At 38.4% G+C, this 26,897-nt stretch overlaps 1 protein-coding gene across 13 annotated transcripts in view; it reads left to right on the plus strand.

The window, feature by feature from the left end:
• The window catches only part of PIEZO2 (piezo type mechanosensitive ion channel component 2), a 245,733-nt gene that overhangs the window by 120,543 nt on the left and 98,293 nt on the right, over positions 1-26,897 (plus strand). For all 13 annotated transcript variants that reach the window (XR_006178478.1, XM_042869233.1, XM_042869225.1 and 10 more), the window contains 2 exons: positions 5,631-5,841; positions 8,281-8,494. Coding sequence is in view for 12 of the 13 variants with exons in the window: in XM_042869233.1 (XP_042725167.1) it covers positions 5,631-5,841; positions 8,281-8,494 (425 nt within the window). In the remaining variant the exon portion in view is untranslated. The remainder of the gene's footprint in view (positions 1-5,630; positions 5,842-8,280; positions 8,495-26,897) is intronic.

Raw genomic sequence — 26,897 nt, forward strand, 5'->3', positions numbered from 1 at the left:
AAAAAGAAAAAGAAAAAGAAAAAGAAAAAGAAAAAGAAAAAGAAAAAAAGGGCTTTTTAAGTATGCCTGAAAGTAGAATTCAGCCATGGTCTGATATGGTCCATCTCTACTGAGCTCATCAACTCTCTTCAGTTAAAGGTTACAAAATAGTTACAGGGTAAGGCTGCGATGGAGGGAGCCCAGGAAAGGTTCAGGCTCCAGGCAGTAGCTCCTTGTCAGGACAAACTCTGAAGCCTTAACGACAAGTAAGGGACAACACGTGTGTGCATAAGGCGTTCTGCTCCTCCAGAGGTTGTTCACAGTTCCTTTCACAGAGGCACTGTGTAGAGTGCAACCAGGGGACAGTCAGGTTGCCTGAGAGTAAGGCAGTGCCAGGAATGTTGGAATGCTTGTTTTGTTTGTTGTGTTGTTGTTTTTTTTTTTGCCATCTCGGGTGTCACTGCTCGATGTGGTTTAACCTGGCTGTAGCTCAGCACCACATAGCCATTCGCTCACACCTCCCAGTGGGACGGGGGCAAATTGGATTAAATGTAAAAGTGTGAGAACATGTAGGTTGAGATAAAGGCAGTTTAATAAGAAAGGGAAAAAACCTAGAATTAAAAAACAAAACAAAACAAAAAAACAAACCAGAAGATATGATGCACAGTGCAGTTTGCATTTCTGCCACCAGTAATCCACCTGAAAAACAGTGTCATCTCATCACTGACTTGGATAATGAGGCTTGCCACATCATCTCTCAATAACTCTTTTTAAACTCTCACATAATCTACAGATAAATAGAGCTGACATAGCAGGATCCATTTAACTTTTATTAAAAGTTCTAGAAACAACACATTAGAAAAAGTTGGCAAAATTCACCTGAGTGTTTTCCTCAGTTTTATTTTTCATGTACTCACTCCTCTATGTCAGTTTCCTGGTACTGGCTGGGAGGAAATGTCAAAACGCTGCAAAAGAAACTATTTGTACAGCATTTATCAGCCAACAGGAAGGAGGAAGCACCTGAACTCTTATGAGAATTTACACCTGTGAGCCTAGCAACACATACTTTAAAGGTGTTAATAACGCAGTGCATTCACAGGCATGGGATTTGCACTCACTGGGAGATACTGATGTATCCTTAGTTGTAACAGGGCTGGTTAGTTAAATTGTGTTGCTCTTGTTGTTTGGATTTTTGATGCATTGTGTTCATTTCCTTTGTAGAATTGAAAAGTCAATAAACGAGCAAATTTGCATTCACAGACACAATAGCAGTAAGCATAGGTGCAAAGCAAGGAAAATTCTGAAGCAAGAATGGGCTTTTGGTTGGATTTAGAGCTTCCTGTTAGTAAATATATCTCTGGGACTAGAGGATATCTTTATGCAGCAGTGTTTATACTGTACCAGATGAAACATGTAAAAGTCAGATGTTAATAAACCAACCCCCAAAGTAGCTAATGGACATTCTGGCCCTGGACTCAATAGTAGCTGCCATAGCTGCCACAGAGGCAATACTGTTTCCTTGCCTGTACTCTCTCTCAATTTCGCAGTTTAAAAAAACGTTTTACAATAAGTACTCCTGGGACTTCCACACGATTGCTGAAAAACCTAAACTGCATTTAGTCTGTTTATAAAAAGTCCTGGGGCCCTGCTCCGCAGAGCAAAGGTCATGGAAACACATGTTTATGACTTTACAAATGCTCTATACTCCTTGAATGGAGAAATTTATTTGATTTAATCAGCATCCACAGGGATCCTGTAATTGCATAATAAGTAATTTATTATGGAAGTAAAAGTATTTTTCTAACTGTAGCCTATGTAGCATGGGTTTGTAGCTTTGGACTAATCCACACAGTAAAAAGAGCTTTGCAAAACCGTCTGACTGGAGGAATGGTGTTCTGTGATGAGTGTGTACTTGCATGGCTATTTAACCATCAGAAAGTGTTATAACAACATGCACATTATCACCATGCTGAATGTAAGAACTGTTCACTCTTTGCGTGCCTTTGGCAATTTGAAGTGTTTGGCATGAAAAACTGGAAAGCTGTCCCAGCTTACCCCATTGGTTTGAGGTAGACATGAGAGTGGGATAACTCAAAGTTTGTCTCCTTGATATACACTGGAACGTGGCCTTTCAGCTACTTCAGGAAAGGAACATGGCCTTTCAGCTCCTTCACTTCACCTTGGATACCAAAGTACAAACAGATATGTTTGTACACAGAATGTCAAACCTGTAGTTGCTTAGCTCTCAGAGTCTTTTCACTGAAATAATCATTGACTGGGGCATTAGTGACACCATTGGGAGACAGAATAAGTCAGAGAACTAAGGTATTCATAAAAGCTTGCAGATAGGGAACTGAGGGATGTAGAAGATAACCTCAGTGTTTTGGGCTCACTGACACTTGTGGCATCCAGTGCCAGCGCAAGAGGCCATGGGCACAAACTGGAGCACAGGAGGTTCCCTCTGAGCAGCAGGCAGCACTTCTGTGCTGTGCAGGTGACGGAGCACTGGCACAGGCTGCACAGAGGCTGTGGGGTCTCCTCCTTGGAGGTCTCCAGAAGCCTCCTGGCCGTGGGCCTGGGCACCCTGCTCTGGTGGCCCTGCTGCAGCAGGGCTGGGACTGGGGGACCAGGAGGGCCCTGCCTGCCTCAGGTGTGCTGGGATTCTGTGACTCCACTCTTTCCAGGGAATATGCTGGTGTAAAGCCCTGAACTCTGAAAACAGGGACTCTCTGTCATCGACATCATTGGTAATTCGGATGGCGATGAAAAACTGATAAAACAACTGTTCTGGAAAAGCTTCAATGACTGCAGATTATGGTTATTGTTGATGATCAGATTTTCTCATGTGATAGCTTCTCTTTAACAGAGGAGAGTGATTGAAGAGCCTCAAATCAAAACAGGAAGAGATATGTAGTTTTAGAAGGAAAATTTGAGAAATCAGTGTTTTCTGGGGATCAGAACACTGCAGTTATCTTTAGGACAGCTGATGATCTCAGGAACACCTGAAGTAAGTTGTTCTGCATTTCTGGTGGAGTTTTTACATTGCTGTAAATTTTTGTAGATCCTGAACTACATATTTTGCCATCTAAATAGAAGTGCAAAGATAAGGTGACTTGTTGGGTAAATCATCCACTTTCAGGCTTCTTGCTATTTTTAATCTCTGTGCAGCTCAGTTCATGGAAACTTTTGACCATCATCTCATTCTCAGCATTGTCCTGGTTGAGTGGAATATTCTCCTTCCTAGTGCTTCTCCCTGGGCATGCTGTGTGATGTGTGTCAGTAGCAGATTAACAATACAGAACTGTTAAGACAACAAAGGTTGGACTCTTTCAACTTGGCTTTCTTATCTCTTGTCCTCTTTTTTATTTTGTTCCTTGAAACTATTATGTTTTTCTCAAATGCATACTTAAAAATATTTTAATTATGTACTTTTCCCTTGATAACTTTTTCTATTTTCTTACAGATAAAATATTTTTATTTTCTTTTCTCATTTTTACATGTGTACAGTTAAGTGCCAACTCACTTAAGCTATAGTAAATGTATGACTCGCAATATAGGTTCATGATAATCATACAGATATTTCTCCTCATAGTCTCCCTTGGAATATCTTATTTATTTTGAAATTATTCCTTTCACATTTTTTAATTCCATATTTTAATGCCTACTGTCTTAAAGAATTTGAAAACAGTAGCTGAGGAAACAACACTCTCCTTCAGAAAGGTCCGCAGGCCTGTGTATGTTAGGAGTGCCATTTTGTATTTTCTAAACTCTCTTTGTTTTGAAGTGTAAATATTGTTGAAGGTCTCACTGTTCACTGGTCATATTAAACTGAAGGAACAGGATGCCAGAGCCAGTGCAGGTAGAGTAAGACTGAGCCTAGAGAACTAGATGAGGAGCAGGTTCATCTGGTAAATATAGCCCAAGCAGAAGTGATCATTACTTTTGCCCTTTGTATGGCTTGCTCACTAAAACAGTTTTGCTAGAAGTAAGAGCATAATGTATTATTCAAACTACCGTCGGCACTGTTTCTGAATACTTAGCTCATGTTGCAATAGGAGTTCAAATATGAACTGAAACAATGAACAGATATAAAACTTATTTGTGCTGAATGGCCCAAATTGTGACAACTGTCTGTTTGCACTGCCATCTCCTCTCCATTGTTCTGCATCAGAATCTAATAATTTGTATGTGGAGGGCTCTGGGACAATAACAAAGGGATTACAATGTTACCTTACTCCATTTATAATAGATATAGTTAGTGAAATAGCTGGGTATGTCCAAGAGAAAGGTACATTTCCTCTGTCAGCCCTGTTGTATTTAATACATATTTAATCATCTGTAAAACAGATACTCTTGAGAATGAGCAAGCTTTTTCTGGGCAATCACAACATTGTTAATGCTCCAAAGCGGGAGGAGAAAGTACGCACCGAGCTTAGAGGCGAAACAAGGGAGCCCATAAGAATTTTTTTTCCCTTTGAGAGCCTATATAACAAAATGGTACTGGAGAATTTGGATGTGTTAAGCAGGCCATTCCTGCTGCAATCTTATCTGTCAATGTGGATTTTTTTGCTGCCAGAAGTCACTAACAAATATAAAATTGACATTCTAATGAAAAAATATCAGTAGTCTCTCTTTCTCACTTTTACACAGAGATACTGCTTGGCCAGAACATTAGCTAATGTAAATCCAGACTAGTGCCAAAGACACAGAGTGAGAATCTGGCTCTAAACTACTACATTCTAATATGTATATGTATGCCCCTTCGTGTCTGTGAATGACTAACTTTTCCGTAAATGGTTTCTCTGGGTGGGCCTCCTGGTTATCCTGGTGATTCTCATAGTGGGTCAATGATTTATTCTGCATCATTCAAGAGCTCTGAGTGTCTTCTGGTCTCCAAGATACGATGGAGGCTTGATGGAGAAGTCCACTGCCAAACCCTAACAAACTGTTAAGTATGAAGGACCTTCTCCTTTTTCCTTCCTTTCCTTTTTTGCATTGTGCAGTTCTAAGCCCCTGGTCTCATTTTCTAAATTTTTGCAGATTACTTAAGCTTTTGGTACTTCTCTCTCACTGACGTTTTCTCCTGTTCTTTCATAGACTGCCAACCTCCTCATTTCTGATTCTTTCCCTGAGTCTCTGCTGGGTATAGTTTTTCTCTCTCAACCTGCCCTTCCTCATGAACTATCTGTCCATTTATCTCAGCCGTTATTGCTCTGCCTCAGATAACTGAGGAAAGGTTGAAAAGTGGAGTTAGCTGAGGATCTTCAATCGGGAAGGTATTTTTGGTTATTGTATGCAGCTTACACTCAAAGCTCTTAAGCCAAAGAGGAATTTGAGATTATGTATCACAGGATGGAAAGGATGTTCTGCCAACCAAATAAAATTTTGTATAGAATTTGTGGCTTACTATATGTATGTTAGAAGAACTGAAGTCTTTCTCAGCAACAACTCCTAACGTCCTGTCCTCTTGAGAGCCATTAATGCACAACTCTAGCTTTAGTACTACTTTTGTAACTCTCCTGTTCCTTGGAGAACTTCCTAGTTGAAGATTATAAGAAGGCTTCATTGTTAAATATTGTATCTGTGTTTTCAAAATCTCAAAATCTCTTTCTCTCTTTTGCATTTTCTCTTTTTTAATCCTCCTCCTTCAGGCTGTAAGAGAAAAGTTAGAGCCAGACGATGCTTTGATGTATGAAGAAGACCTGGATGATGAAGACTGTGGTGAAGCAGAATTTGAGGAAACAATGAAATTGAAACTGCTGCGTAGAATTGCCTCCCTAGCATCCAAACTGAGAGAGTTTATTGGCAACATGATAATCACCACTGGAAAAGTTGTTGTTACAATTTTACTTGGTTCAGCAGGTTGGTGCTTTTGAAAAATTTCCTCCAGAGCCCATTGCATTATGCATTTAAGAAATGAGTTTTCAGCACTTCAGTGCCTGCGGGAATAACAATGGAAATTTTGAAGGGAAAAGAAACTGCTGCTGATTTTATTTAAATTAACTTTTTGGCAAGCATTGGAATATACTGAATTGCTTAATTTTTTAGTACTACTGTGCTGTCCTATCATTATGTATATGACTTTTACAGTTTTTATTGTAGCCAAATGGTGAACAGTTGCATAATACAAGTGTCTGACATAAATTTATAGATTTGGTACTGTCTATTCCAAGTATAAAAATGAACTGAGTTCACATTGCTTTAAAAAAAAAAATAATATATATATATATATAATATGTATATATACGCAGTGTATAACAGAAGAGATAAACCGACTTCACAGTGACTTTTGATGTGACTTCAATGCTGGCTGATAGAAGTAGTTTTTTTTTAATATATCTAACATTTTATGTGACATCTGATTTAGTAATACATAATCAGCTACTGAGGGAATGGAAGTACACAAAATTACTGAAGATTGTAACACATGAATTTAAAATTCATTCCTGCAGTTCTAAATTAGTATTTATCAGCCTATTCAGATGTTTGAATGGAGTTCTCACATATGAAATATAAGTAAATACCTAACATAGACGTGTACAAGAATATAAGGAGTAGAAAGTATAAGAAAAAGTTTGGTATTGGTATTGGATGACACGGAAAAGCGCGTTGTGACTCTTGATAAGGTAGGCTTTTTCAGTAAGGTAATCTCATCTAGCAGTCTTACAGATAAACATAATCAAAGTAATAAATCTAAAAAGGAAAAAAATATAGGTAATGTGGATCAGCATGGAGACTGACATCAGGGAAGAGAGTGCTATGAAATAAAAGTGATCGATAGATACAGGCAAATGATTTTTCAGTCTCTTTCTGAATTTCCATGAATATAACACAAACAAACAAAAAGAAAAATGACCTTTGGCAGATAAAACTGAAGAACGGCAGTGGTAGGAGACATTTTCTCCAATGGCACTGGGCAGCTTGTCTGTGTAATTCCAAATTACACTGAGGACTGGGAGGTGTTCAGAAGAGAGTTACAAAAAAAAAAAAAAAAAAAGGGCCTGAGGTCTTGGAAGCCTGTATTCCAGAGATATTCCTGAGAGAGACCTCACGTTTAATTAGTTAAATACTTCCTTAGTCAATGTGCCAGGAAAAAGAAAAAAAAGATGAATGATGATTTGATTGCAGTCTGAAAGTACTGACAAAGTTACAAAGGGCCTACATTTTTGTAGCAGACGTCTCATCCAACAGAACTTATAATGTGATCCAACAGCTAAGTGGTAAACTTGAGCAATTTGAGACCAGAAATAAATTTTGAATTTTTCACTGCCTGAGTAATTGGCCATATAAACAACTTATGCATGGATATAGCATATTCTCCTTCTCCTAAAGTGATTAAATGGAGACAAAGTATCTCTTTGAAGGAAGAAAATAAGTAGTCAGAGACTCAAGGCAGAAATTACTGGGTGAAGTTTTATATCCTTCATTACAAAGGCAATCAGAATAAATGATCCCTGTGGTCCTGCCACGTGTTTAAATCTGTAAACCTATGGAGAAGCCAGCACTGGAGCAGAGACAAGCATTCTATGATGGAAAAGGATGTGATAATGAAACTCAGGCAACATTTCCATAGCTGACGGTCCTTGTGGTATATATATGTTGCCTAGCATCACATGGATGTGGCCACTCCAGCTTTTGAGAATCTCTGCCACTAAAATCAGGAGTGAAGCCCCTTGTCTTCTGAGCCCCTCTCTGTCCCATTATGCCTTGCAAGAACTCTGTTCTGTGAAAGGTGCAGATGTATATGCATCAGTATATGCATCATGGTGTTTTTTTTTCATTTTTACTGACGCAAAATATCTGAAGTTTTACATGACAATGCTTTTCACTGTTCATCCATTGTGTCATTTTAGCATCTTGTACTTAAAATTCATTTTGAAATTTAATATGGCAGTGCATCTATTGACTAGTCTTGCAGCTGCATTTCTGGTTTTCTCCATGCTTTGTGAAATATTTTTACAAATGTAAGAGAAGATTTCTGAAGAGTGGTTGCGACCCAAGTGCTAAGGTACAGAAAAAGTACAGAATTGAGCAAGAAACACCAAAATCCTTTTCCTCTACTCTCCCAACAGATAGAATCATAGAATCATAGAATTGCTGAGTTGGAAAAGACCTGAAAAATCATCAAGTCCAACCACAACCTAACCATACTACCCTAAATAATAGACTTAAGAGCTAACTGCAATAGTTAGCATAAAGATAGTTAGATTAAGTTATTAAATACATTTGTCAGACATTAGATTTAACCAAATGGTGTTTTTTCCCACATTTTTTCAACCCTCCTCGTTTTTGTTTTTGCAGGTATGATGGTGCCATCCTTGACCTCAGCTGTATATTTCTTTGTATTTTTGGGCCTGTGCACATGGTGGTCCTGTTGCCAAGCATTTGATCCGCTGATATTCAGCTGTCTGTGTGTATTAATGGCTATATTCAGTGCAGGGCACTTGATTGGACTTTATCTGTACCAGCTGCAGTTCTTTCAGGAGGTTGTTCCACCGAAAGACTTCTATGCCAGGTAAGAGAAATTCCTTTCTTGTGGCCATCTGATGCAATGCTCTGTTATCACATGCTGAAGCATATGGCCTTTGCTTTGACAGATTCAATGCATAAGTTTGGAAAAAGCCTTGTTTGCTCTTTGAAGAGTGGAAGCACAATGGGCTGAATGGTTTTGGATAGTAGAGCAGTGACAGCCCTGTCTGGGAAATTGGGTAGAGAGAGCTGGGGCTTCTTAGTAGGGGAGTATGAGTTTTGTTTTTATCAGAGTGATCCTCAGATATGAGTGAGAAGGATTTGGCTAATACAGGAGATAAAGGAAACCAGCGGCAGCACTGATGCAAAGGAGTTGAATACATGTGCATTTTTCTTTGAGGGAAAGAAATATTCAGAGGTCTAATGAAGTAGTGTCTTAATGAGGCAAAATGCACAAGTAATCTGCCATCCTTGTGTGCAGAGGCTCAGGGCAGTTGTGGTACATCATCTGCTGTGCATAATACTAGGCTGGGAATATAAAATTTTCCTGTGGTCACACAGAACGTGCCAATCTTATGTTCATATCAACAGCCACATCATTTTTATGTTACTGCTGCAGTAAATACTGGCTGTGCTAACCCTTTAATGTTTTGATATGCCTTTATACTGCATTCTAAAAGAAGATGAAGTAAAACGTATTTTATGCCTATCTTTTCTTCTGCACTGTGGTTGCAAACTGTTTTCAGGGTATATTTTCTAGTGCCATTGTGTGCCATTTAGTGCCATTCCTTGCCTTAAACTTGTTGTAAAACTTATTTTTTTTTCTTCTAGTGAGTTCATTGTTCCCTGTAAGTATTGTAAGTTGAATGGGAAGGGACATCAGATGTACTGTGAATCTATTAATTTATGGTATCTCAAAGCACCTCATTAAAAGCAGTAAAAAACAGTGGCTGCTTAGCCACAGTAGTTGGTACTTTAATACTTATTTTGATATGTTGTTTGGTACACATTAATAGTTGTGTGTTCTGTGATGTTGGAACTGCTGATTTGAGGAAGCTGATTTTGGAGAGCAGAGGATTACCAGGAAAATCAGAAAAAGGTTTACTTCGTTTAGGTTCTCTTGTGCCACCTAGAGGTCAATGTGGGAAAATGAGTGATTTCTAGTTCTGAATTGCTGAAGTACTCACAACTTCCCTAAAACTTTTGTATTGCTTTCGCCGTGTATTAATAAAAGAAACAAAACGTTTCATCTATTTAGGTATGAGGATATCATCTCACGATGTTACAAACAGGAAAAAAAATCTCATGGAAAGGAAGTATGTTTTGCAACATTTCTGTTAGAATACAAGAAGCACTCTTGAGACACATCAGTTGTAAAAGTCTCTTTCTTCATTTTAATATATTTATTACTAACTTGTATCAACTTGAATTTTCAATTTATTTAGTTTCCATTTAGTTTCTGTGTTAATTTCTTTTTTGTTAATAGTGTAATGCTACCATTTATGACTAAATTTCATTTAGTGTACAAATACCAATTCAGCTCAGTCACTTATTTTTGAAATTAAAAATATGATTGAAAGCAAATTCTCTTTATCTTGCTGAAGAAAAACAAAGCACCTTCAGAGTTTGGATTTAAAAAAATCCTGTTTGTTGGGCTTTGGAACTTCTGTTCTTGATAGGCTTTGTTTAAGCAAGAATTGTGTAATCTGTTTGCAGACTTTCTGTTGAAATTGTACTTTTCTGAACTCTGTTTTTTACGTATGGTGTGAAGAGCTATCTTCTAAATTACATAGGAAATCGTATCTGAAGATACAAAACATTGATAGCATCTTCAACAGAAGGTGCAGTAATTATTTTCTTCTTTCCTCAGTCACAGCTCTTCTGTGAATTTTCTTTAATCTGCTTTTAGGGAGAACTGTTTGATGAGCATCGAGGCAGGTATTCAGATTGCTTGAATGTGAAAATTTGAGGATAAGGAAAAGTTGCTTTTAATGACTGGAGTAGGACTGGCATATAAGCAGCAGCTAGAGCAGAAGGAAATGAGAGTAACGTGCACTGGTATGGTACAGAAAAAATATGTTAGAGTTTCTTATCCCAGAAAAAAAAAAACGAAGTCTTGTTATTTTATGTGCCGTCTTGGTTTGAAACAGAGCTAAATATGCAGAGATCCCATTAATACTAGCAGATGTCTTGAATAGGTAAAGTATATGTTGGGAAAATAATTTGATTATCGGTGTTTCTGTCTAATGTTCTCACGCAGAATATTTTATTTAATGTCTTTTTGCAAAAGGAGAAGTAAAGGCTGTTCTCATATTTACGCAGTAGTGTGAACTCTATTTAGCTGCAAAAAACTCACTGTATTCAGAAATGTAGAAAAGGTACACGTATTTGCATTTGGTAACTTTAGAGCCATTAGAGATGGAACTTAATCCATGAACAAAATAGGGAAACATAAGGAAGAAGGGCTATTATTTCTCTGGAAAGTTTTGAGGGCTTGACCCTCAGGCTCTCCTAAGATGCAAGGGGACATGGATATTTCTCCTCTCTGCAGAGCATAAGGCTAACATCGGTATTTCTCAAGTTCACAAGAAATCTGCAAGTTGTTTCAGGTTCACATAAAGATGTGTTGTCTCTAAATAATCACTCAGCTTGCCACTTCACTGATTGATTTCAGACTAGATAAAGTTAGGCAGCTCCAGACAGGCTGGAAAATTCTCAAGTTAGTATTTGTCAGCTTAGGTTCGAATTGTGCTTGAGCAGCTCCTTCCTTTTAAGAACACTTCAACTCAAAACTCAGTAACTGTGATTGTAAGAAGTGATTGAATAGCGTTGCCAGAGGAAATTAATTTGGTTGAAAGGAATGGTCTGAAATAAACCCAGGGAAATATATTCTCTCTGGTCTGGTTTGGTGAACTTATGTGCTCTGCCCTGGAACCTTATGAGATTCCGCACCACTCCGCAATAGGATATGATGATAACACAGCACTTTGTATCTGTTGTATTGCTGCTACCAAACATGGAGACATTGATCTTCTACAAAGTTTCAGATCTTCTGTTGTGGTTTTCTGGTTCTGCAGTGGGCGTATAGAAATGGCATGGACACACATTTAAATGCCGTGCAGCGTGCTCTGGGATGCGCACATTGGAAAATATGTAGGGCACTGAAAAACTGAAGTGTAGCTTTATGTGTCAGGTATGCTAGTGAAGAGCTTGCATGAAGCTTTCTCTAGTCTTCACAGCTTTTCTTCTGCAGACCAGCCCATGGTGGAGATGTGAGGAGCAATCATTCAAAGCAGTGCTCTGACTGCCCAGGAAAGTGGTCACCGAAGTTGAACAGGGGGACTGGTCTTAATAAGGCAAATCTGCTCTTCAGATAGGAGTTATCTAGTTGCATAAGTTTGCACTGGTTAAATACTACCTGATCTCTAAAAAATTAAACAAGCACACTTCTTTCACATCTTCATTTAAAATAGTTACCCCCCATGTTGACTTGCTGCTATATTTATCACAGAATTGTTGATTTACAGAGATGGGAAAACAATCGTGAGAAGTACACACTTAAAGCAAATTTCTCAAAATATCATACTTCTGCCATGAAATTCTTTTCACCTGATTTAATAAAAACAAGTCAATTAGCTAAAATGACTTTAGAAATTATGTACACAGTGTCATAGCCTGAAAAAATACACAATAATGTGTATCATTTTTCAGATTGCTGCCTCTTTTCTTCCTGTTGCAGCTTGTCTTGGCAAAAGGATGTAATTAGGGCAATGAGAAAGTCTTGCCAACATGAAGAAATAGGATCAGTGCAGTGGTATGAAGTTTATCTTGAGTTGTAAAGTTATTCCTGTCCAAAACTTTGCTTACATGCTTATTTGTTTAAAAATCCCACAATCAGATTTAAACAAAAACCTACGTGTTGTCTTAGAGATTCACATCTTGCATTGGTCTTACATGTAGATCTTACATTGCGTGTAGTTTTCAGGCAAGTAATGTTCAAAATAGTTTAAACAAAAAAGGCTTAATCTATAGGAAAAAGATCACTCTTATGAACTGAAGCAAATCTGGGAGTCCAGGGAGTGCCAGCCTCTTGACAGGGGTACATCATTTCACAGCTTCTGTGAAATCTGTAAGTGAATCTGGAATTACCATCTGTTTGCTTCATTGCAATCTGAGTGGGGAAGGCAAATCTCAGGCTGTCTTAAACTGGAAATTTTCTTCTGAAAGGTGCCTATAAATCTCTTCAAGAACAGGATTTTTAAATAGGTCTTACAGTTATTGGTAACAAACTTGTTACTTGATGGGGGAGGAGTATTCCTACAGATGTGGATTCAGAATATCCAGGTTTTCTTTAGATTCATCTGAGGTAAGTCCAGTCAAAAATTTTCCACCTGAACCTACAGAGAGCATTTGGAATATGTAGCCCAAAGGCCCTGGATATTCAGAGTATAAGGTCTAAGCACAGTCTTAGAATGTTCCTGGAGCTGTCAGATAGGGGTCAGATACCCAGCTGTAATTGTCTTTCTGAAATTCTATCCTTCTGATAGGATAGGAGTGCCAATAAAATCTCAGCGGGATTAGAAGATATTGCCAAAATAGCATGATAATGCTGGTCGATTCCCTTGTTGGCAGTGTCTGTATCACTGCAGGGTAAGGCACTGATCTCTTTCTGCATTTGCAGTGCAGTTGGAACTGAAAGGTGGGCAACAGCATTTCCCATGAGTTGCTCCCAGTAGCAGCCCTTGCTGCAGACCATCTTTGCCACCTGCCTCGAGGATGGCTAGCTTGGGAGTGGCAGAGTATTTGTATCCCCATATGAATTTCTGTCTTGGAGTTGTTCTCTGACTGGTCATGAGGTAGAGTTTGGTAAGATAGAGTGTTTGAAGTTCATTTGTGTGTCCTATATTGAGCTGCCCCTTGACTGGCATGGCTTTTGTGCCTTCTGCCTGATTTCTTAGCCACTTACCACCATGGCACTACAACACTTGCTGTCAGGACAGAGACCTCTGGATGCTTGCCATGCAAAGATATAGCTATGCCCTTACTCTGTTTCCATTTTCCTCTATCAGTAAAAGCACAATTTATTCTTACATATGGCTCTGAACCATGCCATACTGGCCCCTACTTCTGTCACTATGGCTGGTTTGGCTTTGAGAGCCAGGATTTCCCTCTTACACAGTTTAGGTGATTGATGCAATGTTGTATTATTCCTTTGCAGCTGAGCTTCATATTAGCTGTATAGTACATCATAGATTAGGAGACTATTAATACTACTTAGATAGAAGACTTTAGTTTATGTCCTTTCTTACTGTCTTGTCTTCAGCTTCCTTATCTTTATTTTTAAAATTATTTTACAAAGGAAGTGAATGATTCTGTTAACAGCTTAGAAATGCAAGTTCAGGCTCCTGTTGACAAAAGACAGCAACCATCCTTGCTATTATTCTAATTGCTTTCTAAACTAAGAGATAAATAGCCCACTGTGAATGCTGTTCTGAATTGCATGATTCTACAGTGGATGTTTTGACCCACAACTTTGTACACCGCACAAAGTGAACTTCTCAATATTATGCTAGGAAACATTTTAGTACTGTAGAATGAACACTTTCCTATCAGCAGAACATTTGTTTTTTATTAACTACCTAATATTTTATATCTGGTGTCCAAAGACAATCTTTCACACAAGTGTTTAATTTTGTGAGATGGATATTTTTATGAGAGGCATTTGTACCATCTCTCTCTCTCTCTTTTTTTTTTTTTTAAAAAAAAACCTCAGATTTTCATGTTTTTGAGAAGATTGTTACTTTTTTTGTCAGATCTAATTGAAGCTGACCAGATTTTATTAGGAAAAGGTCAGATATAAAAGCCCTTGTTCACAGGCAGCATGACAGCACATACTTTGTTTCTGAAAGCCACGGCAGTTAGAAACGAGTAGACAGTCGGTACTGTTCAGTTCAACAAAGTAGAACAATGCAGTGGGATTAAGATGAAGGGAGGGAACATCTAAAAACAAGACCAAGGAATCTTTGGAGAGCTCTGACAGTTCTTGACGATTTCAGTTTGTAAAACCTGTCTTATACATAAGTTCTACTGTTTATCTTATCAAGTTAAATGTTACTCTTAGTCTCTTCTCACCGGAAGTTGTAAGATTTTTATCCCTTTGCTCATGGATTGTGCAAATTCTCTGTGAGGCTTTGAACTCAGAATGGTTTCTCTAGCTCCTGCCTCAATAAACAAGGAGGGTAAATAAATTGCAAGTGAAGTTGAATGAACTCGGTGAGGAAACTTTAATTTTATTGACAGATGGTAACAAAATGCTGCTCTGAATAGAAAGATTAACATGATCATCCTACATCACATAAAACACCTGTAGCTGGGGCTGGCGAGCTGTTAAATGCATTCATGGCAGTATGGCAGAGGGGGTTGAAAATAAGAGTTGAAAAAAGTGAACCAAGGAATAATTAAAAAAAAATCATAAGAAGCCTTCTGAACTTTTCCATTAAGTTTATTTCTCATTCCTAAGAGGGAGATGTACTGGTGCTTAACAAGCCTTCCATATTCTTTTGTTCCCTTTTGGTGCCTTACTTCCCTGGAGCAAGCTGGTGTGGTTTATATCAAGAACTGCTCAAGATGACTGGCAAAGGAATAGTCCTATTGAGTGAACCTGGCCCAGAATTTAATTTAAAATTGAACTTTCTGTAAGACTGCAGAAGGTTAATTTAATACTTTATATTCTGAGTTCTGCGCTGTTAACCAACCTGTTAGCGCTGTCTGGAATAACCAAATGCTATTGGAGAAGCACTGGTGGAGTTCCCAGTCAGTTGTAGCAGGAAAGGCTTGGAGATGTTGCAAATCTGCTCACTCCTGTGAGATTTCCAGCTTTGTGTCTATTATGTGAGCATTCAGAGGTTCATCCAAAATGAACCCACCTCTTCCAGTGCTCATTTGGAGGGATTCCTTGGGAATTCACTTATCAGCTGGCATGCCATAAATATCTACTCTGCAATCACTTTACAGCAGAGTTGTATCAGTATTAATTTAAAATGGTTAGCTTAGGTTTTGGTGGAAGTCCAGTAGTGACAATGGGGAAGTGAGTGTAGACTTAACAGTTATATTAGTGAGAATCTGTAGCCCTTGCTGGTTTTCACTTGGTTATTAATAGCTGTCTCTATTCACTGCATACTTCCATTCCTTAAAATCAGCAAATTCCTGTTTGTGCCAGAATTTACAGGATGCTTGAAATTCTATAGAAAAAAGCAATAGCTGAACTGGTAGGTAGACTGCAGAAATGTATCTGTCAGTCAGTACAGTGACTCTCCATCCCCATAGCCATTGGTGTCCTTCATAACTCTCACCCCTACCAAATGCCAAAGGCAGTCTCAGTAGAAGCAGGCATGACTTTGATCATATTACTCACGCGTGTTCAACTTTTTGGCTTGCCTGAGCCACACTGAGTGAAGAGGAGTTGTTTTGGGCTGTAAATGTGTAGGTCACTCTGAAAGTAATACCTAATTAATTTCCATGGAAACTGCAGCAGATGAGCAGTAACTCTGCTTGATGGAATAAATTTTCAGCTACAAAGCACTATTTTTTAATATAATTAACACCATTAGCTGAGCATTTTCACCAGTGATGACCTGGAGCCTGCGTGCCACACTCGTCAAAACCTGCACCAGCAGAGGTGACCCACTGTTGTTTTTGCCACTGACCAGTGAGATATGTGGCTTGGTTTTGTGAAACTAACTCATCAGTCTGATTTGATGGCATTGACTGCAATTCTTAGCAAGTACTCAAGGTGCTCATCAGATATTTTCAATGAAATTTTACTCTTCTTGTGCTTCATCTTTGACAATAGTTGTTCACAAACATGTTTTCTGCCAAAAGCAATGACATGACTAAGGTATGATTGTGAAGCGGACTTCTCTCTTAGAAGTCTGGTAAGATTTTTGAGCTAAATGTCTGATTGCAACTCTATACATTCCATTTGAAAAATGTATTCATTTTGAATGAAAATGGAGTTGCAAATATATTCTAAAATTGATTATTCTTTTCGGCAATTTTGAAACCTGTTCTCAAATTCATTTATCCAAACAGAAAGCAAGACTGTATTTTTCACTATTCTCAGGACTACGTTTAGCCAAAATGCTTAAAATTTTTTTGCCAGAACTTGAGTTGGCACTGTGCTGCACTCTCCGCATGCCCTAGTTTCAGCTCAGGTAACGTTAATAGTGTGCAGATGGTTGTTGCTGAGTGATGTGTGTGTGCCTGGGGACCAGGGCCAGGCCACTCAGTGGGGCAAAGCCACCACCATGATGGCACAGGGCTGGGGGTGGCCACACTGTGAGCTGTGCTGGGCTGTACGTGTCCTGTGCATTCTACATGCCTGATGCTGGAGTTGTGCTACTGGTGACTGATGGCTCGATCTTCCCCTTCACTACAAAAGGAATGCTTATTTGCATGCCAACACATTTTAAAGACAAGGGATGTAAACTAAGAGATGTGCTCTTAAAAACAACAGCCTTCAGCACTCAGGAGAGACTGGTTTTCTTTTATTGCAGGTGGTTCTCATTAGTGGGGAGAGGGGAGTCTTGGCATTCCCAACAACACTTACACTGTATCTGGAAACTGAGCTTACACTACAAACATAAAACTGGTCACCATTGCATGACATAATGCTGGCAAGTTGCCACCTTCTTGCTGTCTTCTGCCCTCAAATAGCTGTGCATTAATGTGAGAGTAGAAGTTGTCCATTATTTCTTGGTATTTGTTGGGATGTTGAGGTGCAAGTGGTGGGGAAAGGTGTCAAAGATTTTACTAGTGCCACTGAGCTATGATAAACTTGCCTGTTGGCTCTTATTTGGCTGAAGTAGGTGAATTCATAACAGAGCCCTCCCACTTTTACATCCAGTCCCATGACTTGCACCCAACACAGCTCGATACTGAAAGAAGCTCTGCTCATTGTCAGCAAGAGCCAGATCACCTTCTATATGCAGTGTATCAACTCATGATTTCCACATTGAAATGTGAATAAAGGCTTTTGCCTGCCACAGGCTGCCCTGTGAGAACATCTAGGTGATACCTTTGAAGAATTGAGCGTTTAATTGTCTTTTCTTTTGGAACAACACCGTTCTGCCTACTATGATCACTAAGCAAGTGCCTAAAAAGGGCAGAAGAATAACAGAGAGATCCAAACTCCCTTCCTGTCAGATTCAGATTGTTACTGCTTTATGGCATTAGGAGGTATGGTTTATATAGATTGCTGACTTCTCTTGGCATAACAAGCCTCTGCTTACTATTGCTAGCCAGCATTTATTTTCATACCCTGGCATGCCCCGGAATTAAGATGATAAATATTCAGCACTTATCTATCTCTCTGTGTTTTCAACTCAACAAATAAACATTAGCAAATGAATCACCTCACATTTCTCATAGGTAGTACTAAAAAAAGTCCTGACTGATCTCAGCTGAGTACACACAGCTCACTCCGAGCATCTATCTGCACAGCAGCTCCTTTGTGATGATGCACTTCATCTCTCGCTCATGTTCATTTAGCTGAAGGTGGTAACTAGCAGATAAAAACTCAGCCAGTGAGGTACAATCTACAAACTATTTAAAAATGGCTGTTATACAGTTTGGGCTGTATAATTAGTTAATTAGGCATTTCCCCATGTTATATTGTTTATGATCCCTTTATCTTCCTTCCTATACAAAGTTATATTCTATTCTTTTTTTTTTCTATATAAAAATAATGTTGCGATGGACAACTATCTGCCTTAGTGTATTCTTTGCTAAATACAGGAACATCTTCTTAGTTCCTGTTTTCTACTGCAGAACCTTTTAATTTGGGTCTCAATCACTCTTGCTTTCCTTTCAGTCTGTTTCACTGCCAACTGAGTATTTGGAAAATCTCTATCTTTTTCATGCATCACAAGCATGAAGACTGTCTATGTGACTGAAAAGTATCATCCTTCCATTTCAGAGGTGAAAAAATCAGATTAATTGCATAACCCCTACCTGTAGCCAGAGTTTGGAATAAAACTCAGAGCTGTTGGTTGCAGCCTCTGTCCTTAGATTCTTGGTTTGCAGACCAAATCACCCCAAAGTTGAAATGAGTGTGAAGCTGCACTTTAAATCTCTTCAGTTGGCAGACATGTGGTTGCTTGATGTACTGAGTCACATGCACGTTCTGATCAGGTAGCACTGCTCTACTAATTGCCAGCAGCTCACTAGGGACACTTGACCATGGTCTCCATTGTCTGATTTCAGCTGAAGCTTACATGCAATGGATTAATTGCATAAATCCATCCTTCTCCCAGCATCCAAACTTAGGACAAGAAGGCTGCTGGTGGGCTGCCTTCCATGACTGAGTTCTGGGGTCAGGCTGTCCTCTCTGCTCTGCATGTGTGAGACTTTCTGGGGTAAGACTGTTGGCTCCTGTCCCTTCAGCAGATCTGCCAACTCACTTTGAAAACCAATAACCTTAGTTACTAATTGGCATGGACAGATGTTGTTAAGCCACGCCTCCTGCTGTGTGCTGAGGTGTCCAAGCTTATCCTTTGGCAACGGGAAGCATTTGTGGCCAGAGATGCTTCTGAGCATGCCTTCAGTTTTCCTTCTGTTTTCTGCATGGCTCCATAGAAACTAGGACCTGTTTTCTCATTCCTTTCTGAGTAGAAAATGCAATGAAACATTGAAAACTTTTCATTTTGCTGGTGCTGTCTGGGTGTTATTCTTCCCCAGATGGTGCTGTTCTGTAGGAACTGCTTTTCATTTGGATTGCTGTGAGTGTGTACATATGTGTGGAAGGGGAGAGGGTGTCAAACCACTGTTCTCAATGCCATCCAGAGCTCTCCTTTGCAGTGGCTTTTCTTTGCTTCTCATCTAATCCTGCAAACCTGCTCTATCAGGGGGGCTGGGCTTGGTGATCTCCAGAGTTTTCTTCCCATTTCTACAATCCTGTGATTTTGTGAAACACTGACTCAGCTCCTGCAACCTTAAGGATTCCCAAAATGCCCCTTGTCTGTAGCTGAAATGGTTTGAAAATGCCTCAACAGGCAATTTTGCGGTAAAAAAAAATGAGAAGGGAGTATCTGGGTACCATCTGCCCAAGAAATGGCAGGGGGTCCCCATGGAACCATTCGGCTAGGGCTATGGAGCCCAGCCTTGCTGGGGTAGGGATTGGCAGCCTCAGGGCTGCTTTTTAAGCAGTGATGCTTCTGCTTATAAGGGAGAATGGTATTGGAAGAGAGACTCTTGATAGGAATCAGACAGGGCCCAAAAGCAACTTAGTAGCTTCATCCCCTTTCACCTTGTTCTTGCCTTCCTATCTGGTGATCCCAACTTATCAGTCAGGCAGAGATGAAAGAATGGGAAAAAGATACTGGAAAACGATGTTTCAGCATCTTTTCTTAGCAGATGTTCACCTCTGGAAGTCCCAGTAAATGTCCCCAAAGGCAAAAGCAAAATCACTGCATTTCTAGTTTACTGATGTGCTGAAAAGGTCCATGTCAATATCAGCATTCACCAGAAATTCAGAGCATAGCTGAGCCCTACAGTGGCTAATGAAATAGCTTAGGGATCCATAGAGGAAATCCACTGATAAAATAAATCTTTATGTCAGATTTTGGAGATAGACTTTGTGTTAGTAACCAAGGCATTTGTATACCTACATCCACTATTGATGGTAACAGTGGGGAATTATTACCTCTAATGTAATGAAAGCATACTATGAGTTTTTGGAGTAGAAGGTCACTGCAGTGCTTGATTAGCAGATGAAATGTGGTGCATCTCAAATCCTTATGTTCAGCCTTAAATTCCTCTCGGGGAAGCTGCTCTATTTTAGATATATGAAGTATTTAAATGTCTGAATTTCAGTCATTTTTAATGGATGTTCAGTCTGTAACAGCTTCCAGTCACATAGTCTCAAAGAAAATTCCATTATCTGGTTACTTTAAAGAAACAGGCTATGTAGCAGATATGATTTAACATCCTGTTTTAAAGTTGTTAATTCACTTGACAGTAAAGTGATTTTATTGTGGCTACTTTTATGGTCTTTTATTTTTTCTCTCTGAAAAAAGATTGGTATTGTATTTGGAGTTTTTGCTCGCTCTTATATAGTTCACAACCCCTCAAGCTATCCTTTCATCCCTACTGCTTCCTGGATTAATGGCTCATAATTTCTCTCTGTCCTCATTATATGCATGATATTAGCACACAAGTTTTAAATTACTTTTTTTTTTTTTTTTTTTTTTCCCATGTGGTTTCTCATGCAATAGCTTTGTGTTGGAAATTAGTTCTCCTTTAAAAGAATAGTCACTGATGTTTAGAAGAGGGTGGGAGATATATTAGATCTGGTTTTGTCATTGCCAGAATAGCTTTGATCCAATAGAAGCTATGGAAACCAAGAGTTAGTAGAAAATAAGTGCATAGACATCTGCTAAAGAGCTATAGAAATATGATTATGTTAAAACAAAAGTTAGAATGATCTACCCACCAAGCCTATATTCATTGTATATATGCCTGTATTAGAGTGTTGTGATAGCAACACTATGAAGGAAAACACTTCCAGTCTTAGTCTATGTTTTCAAATATTTCCAAAAATTTATTAACTGTTAAGCTGAAATTTATCGTAATTCTTCTCAACACAATCAGTTTTTTTTGTTGTTGTTAATATGGCACAGTTCCATTTAGTCAGTTCTGAATTACCCATGTTTAGGGTCCAGGTCTTTAAGTACTACAAATACTTTCAATGCTTTTTAAAATTTATATCACTCAGAAATGTATAAATTTAATACTTTTCACCCAGCTGTGGGCTGAAATTTGTGTCTGCAATATCTCCCTGCATAGTTCTTCTGCTGAGCTGAGGAGAAGATTGAAAGATTAGCTCCATTTTTGAAAATTCTTATAAATAACATGATTTGGAAAGATAAATGCTAATTTTCCTGCTCATCACTTTTCCCCTTATAAAACCAATGCCTTCTGTTCATCTTAACCCTAACACTTTAGAATGCTTAATGCAGTACATCCCTACAACTTTCCCACTTCTTCTCTCCCCATGTTCTGCTATTTATTTAAAAATACTGGGTCACTGCTCACACTGGAGCATAAAGCACAATGTGGTCTGAATTCCCAGCCTATATAACTCCCCTCCCCTCCCCTCCCCTCCCCTTCCCTTCCCTCCCCTCCCCTGCATGTGAGGAGAGTGCAGTAAGTGTACAATAGAAAATATCCACATGACTTAAAGACTCCCTCTGTTCATAAAATCAGAGTTCTAAAAGGATAGATTCCCCAAACCCAACCCAGACAGCTGAAGTCTCTGATGCCATTGTTGTGAATAACCATCCAAGATGTACTGGCTGCAGCAAAAAAATTCCGGTAATCCTAAATACTACATCAGGAAGTGCGGCTCTTGAAGTGGCTTGGTACAAACATTTTCTTCAAACTGTAATCTTCATTGCCCTGTTCTGGATTTAATTTCCAGTCTGCTGCCATATCGAAGTTGCAGACTTGCATCATTGTTTTATTTTATTTTATTAGTCTATGGTAAATCTTTTCCTGAAACAGGAAGCAAGGGCTGCGAAATACTCTTTCCTGTTTAAATCAGTCAGTATTTGTAATGTACAGCTTATTGTGGGAAAAAAGCAAATGTTAAAATGTTACACACAGTAACAGGAATATTTGGATGAAGATGACTTTAAAAAGGTGTTAAATTGCCTTGGAAGCTATGAAATACCAACTGCAATCTCACACTTTTCAACAAAACTCTATGTGTTCTAGTGCTCTAAGTACGCTATTATAAAAATAGTTCTTCTGTGTTCCTGAATTCCATATTGATTTTATATTATGGTACAAATAAACCTTATATTACAGTATGCATAATTCACGGTGCAGTGTACACACTCAAATAGCAGCTACGCATGAGAGGGTTTAGAAAAGGATTACTATTCTGTACAGGCAGATATCTGTACCTTTCTGTTGCCCATTGCCAAAGCAACAGTGGATGTGAAAGTGTGAGTTGCTTTTATACTCGGTGGTACAATTACTCTCTGAAATCAGCATTGTACCTCTACAATATTAGATTCTGAATTTCTTAATCTGTGCCAGCTAATAAATAAATAAATAAAGATTTAAAAAAAAAAAATAGAAAGAAAAAAAAGCAACAAATCAACCAAATTAAAACAAAAAAAATACAACCTTCTAAAGCTACATTTAGCAACCTTAAACAAATCAGCATGGTTGTCTTTAAAAAGAGATAACCATTACAACAATTTATTCTCATGCCAAAATCACCCAGATAGTTCCTTCTTTAGTGGATATATTTTCTTGCTACTTGATCAAAATTTGCGATTCTCAGTAAAAATACACATTGTAATAGCTTCCCTTGATAACAGAATCACACTGGGTTCAGGGATTTCAGACATCCTGCCTTTGCATCCTACGGAAACAGAAGCTTCTGGCATCCAGCAGATGATGAAGCATTGCATGCGATAGCTGCACAGATTTCTTCTCATTCTTTTTTTCTGCCAGTCAGCTGTTTTCAGTTTGTTTTTGTGACTCCGACACCTTGAAAAAGAGTATTTAAGAATGTAATATAGAAAGTTGCATATACTGCAACCATTGATTTGTTTCTTTCCAGTCTTTAATTATTTTTTTTAGGGTATCTGAGATAGTTTTTCTATTCCTTAATTTTACGAGAGAGGAGCATTTTAAAGTATGTCATAATATTAACATATGCAGTTAATGACACAATCTTAACGTCTCTGACCAGAATGATTTGGAATAGGAGGCTTTTAGGAAAATGCTTGACGAATCTGGGTGCAAGTTTAAGCAGTGATATGTTTGCAATGAAGGTGGTTAGCCAAGAGTAAAATCAGTCAGTTGCTGTCACCGTACATTGATGACCAGCTCGAACGTATGAGAGCTAAATGCAAAGCACTGTGCAGTCTCACCAGCACTTGCAATTAGTTCACAGTGGTTCAACAATTTTTGACGGGACCAAGAATCTGCTGCTCTCTCAGGCTCTTCAGAGGAAGCAGAATCAATAGGACACAGTGAGAAACATTTTCATCCCACTGTGAATCGCTTGATGTCCTCTTTGATCAAAAGCACTGCATGAATTATTTATGTGGAGCTTGCCCATTGTCATGAATTAGGTTGGACTCATGAGAAAAGCTGTTGTATGTCTCCTGCTTCCGCTTAGTGAGTCAGAGCTGAGTCTGTAAAACATTGCAAGTTACTATTTTCAAGCTTTCTGCAGAAAACTTGCAAGTTTTTGTTGTATTAATGCATTTTTATGCATATTCATGAGTTTTGCATGCAGCTGCTTCTGTAATTAAAGTGGCATTACTTATGTAATTTATGTAATTTTTATTCCTAGTTCTTAAACAAATGAAACAGCTGCCAAACCCAGCCAGGATTTTAGTACGGTGTCATCCAAATATCCTTCAGACAAGTTAAAATAATCTCTTAAGATATCGCATTCATTTTATTCAAATTGAACTTTCTGAGTCTCTGAACTGCTGAGGTGAACGCTGGTAGTCATGCATTTAGGAGTTCTGCCTCCAGCACCCCTTACATAGTGGGCTTCTCTTCTCCCTCTGCCTCCACCACTACTACTACATCCTCCAGCTGTTCAGCTGCTTTCAGAAAATTAAGAGTTCAGTGTCACTTTTAAGGAACTGGCTAGCATGCTGGGAACAACAACAAAAATGAAATGGGTCCTTTGGAAGTGGAAGTAATTGGTGTTAGTTCAAAGGGAAAAAAAAAATAGCAAAAATATAGCAGCTGTGAAACAGTGGGTCACCTCTGCTGGTGCAGATGTTCTTGAATGCAGCATGCAGGTTCTTGTTCGCCACTGGCAAAAATGCGTATCTAATGGTGGTGACTGTTGAAAAATAGGATTTTGTAGCTGAGAATTTGTCTTGTCAAATAGTGTTATTCTGCTTTTTGTTGCAGTTTCCATGGAATTAAATAGGAAGCATTATTTTCAGAGCATCCTGTGTACTTCTACTTTAATATTTGAGTGATGTCCAAGTGCGATAAGTGGGCTGTATAAACAGGGGTAAGCTGTGCAGTGTGGTGGAGGTGGATTATAAATTTTCTGCATCATTGGATGAGGTTGCTATGTATTGTGAAGCTCAGAAAAAGTACAAGAAGATGACTTCAGGTCTGTTGTATAGGGGAAAGCAGTGTAAGAAGTATTATATGAGGTAGCACACAGAGTTGTAGGAAGATGCAGCAACTGGAAAACTCATCTAGACAAAATTATTGCAGAAATTAAGTGCAATAGAAAGCAGTATGTCAATTAAAGATTTACTATCACTTGAAATCATAATTGTATGCCTGTAAACTTTAATTCAGTCAAAAATCATAGGATCGTAGAATCACAGAATGGACTGGGTTGAAAAGGACCAGTATGATCAGTGAGTTTCAACCCCCCTGCTATGTGCAGGGTTGCCAACAACCAGACCAGGCTGCCCAGAGCCACATCCAGCCTGGCCTTGAATGCCTCCAGGGATGGGGCATCCACAACCTCCTTGGGCAACCTGTTCCAGTGTGTCACCTCCTAATATCTAACTTCCTCCTAATATGTAATCTAAACCTCCCCTGTTTCAGTTTCAGACCATATCACTAAAAGACTCTATCGCAGAAAATCATTTGTTCAATACAAGAATTATCATCTCCTATGCTATGCAGAAAGTCAGAATTATTTTCCATCCTTGTTTGGAAATCATTAAATAAATCCTGGTCTGAAATCAGCTCTTATAGCATCAGTACATCCAAGATCTGAAATGACAGATACATTTTTGCAAAGAAAAATGTTCCAGATTGTTTTTACCAGGGGCAAAATTCACAGACTGAATGGATATGTAAGAACTGTTTAATAATTCTGTATCCAAGGCATATATTTATGTGTTGATTTTTTTTTTTCTTATATAAGCATTTTTGTTCATATTTTTACTATGACTAGTAGTTAATGTCAATTATTTTCTGTGTTAGAGTAATACTAAAATAATAGTGTTGGAGATGTTTTAGCAATGTGCATAGAGGAATCATAAAATCAGTAACTCCTTAAGTCAAATAGATGAGAGTATAAAAGGATTTTTTTAATCAAAATTGTTCTTCTGTTTTTTTAATACTAGACTGAGAGCAGAAAATGCTGGTTTTTTTGTTGGTTTTTTTTTTTTTTTGTATTTTTGTGGGGGGAAGAGGTTGTGTGTGTGTGTGTTTTGTTTTTATGGTCACAACTTTGCCATAGAGTTACAGAAGGTGAAAGTGCATCTGCCAGAAGGATGATTCACAGATTCAGTAGGAAGCTTTGCTGGGAAAACAAGTGAATAAAGTAGGAATTAGACAAATAGATACAACCTTTAATTTAGGAAATGCTTTTCACTATGATATTTCAGAATGTGCCTTAGTCAGATATTCAAGTTCCTCTTGGCCCCTTATAGTTCCTGAAAATTTCTGAATTATTTCTGCTATATGTTTTTATACAAAGTGCAGAATGAGGACATTGAAAAACACAAACTTTGCTTCTTTGCAAGAATAGAAAAATGAATTTATTGCACCCTGCAAATCTCTGTTTGTGAAGTTAAATGTAGAAAGTAAACAGACTCCAGTAGTAAGGGTCTTTGTGTGTTTATTTGTCTTCTGTATCCAGATGTGCACTTTCTTGTTTTGTTTGGCATCTGGTTTCCCTCACCTAAGATGCATTCTGGCTTTACTAATTGTGTGTACACATGTTGGGAAATATAGAGCTGGTAACAAATATGGTGGAACCTCAATATGCTGTGCATAATGTTGTCTACGTGGAATGAAATATGCAGAACTGAATAATGCACTAGTATATATTGCCTACTGTAAATGCTTACATGTTTTATGACAGTCATTCCTGTTTATTTAAAAGCTTTAAATAAGAGATGATGACTCCATGTCCTTGAAAAATGTTCTACATCAGCAGTTCTCATTGAAAATAATGGTTGAATGTAAATATTGAATGAGTAGCAACCTGTAGCCCTATTGAAGACCTGTAGACAGAAGGAACATTTCCAAGACATCAAAGTGTTGTAAATTTGGACATGAGGAATTTGTGCTGAGTACCTTTCTAACTAACAATCTTCAAAAACTCAGAAGACCTTAGAAATGGGCAGCAATTCTTCTAGAGTAATGATTTATGAGACAGGATGAAATGATTTAGATGTATTGCTGGTTAGTTCACAACTAGGATGGAAGAGGTACATTATAACTTGGCGTTTGGTGAATGCAGGACCAGATGGGAGCAGAATTCATACTCTTAGTAGGAAGCATGGATAATTTGAAGTGAGTAGATGAAGCTAGGAGAATGAGGTTTTAACCGAAACAATACATTTTCCCAACTGGTATGCAATAGATTATATGCAATATTTCTTCAGTGGAGATAAAACGCAAGTTTTTGAGATGGTATTGTTACAGTA

Source organism: Lagopus leucura, unplaced genomic scaffold (assembly GCF_019238085.1).
Source record: "Lagopus leucura isolate 7727_CA_CO unplaced genomic scaffold, USGS_WTPT01 Super-Scaffold_100002, whole genome shotgun sequence".
In the NCBI taxonomy this organism is placed as follows: domain Eukaryota; kingdom Metazoa; phylum Chordata; class Aves; order Galliformes; family Phasianidae; genus Lagopus; species Lagopus leucura.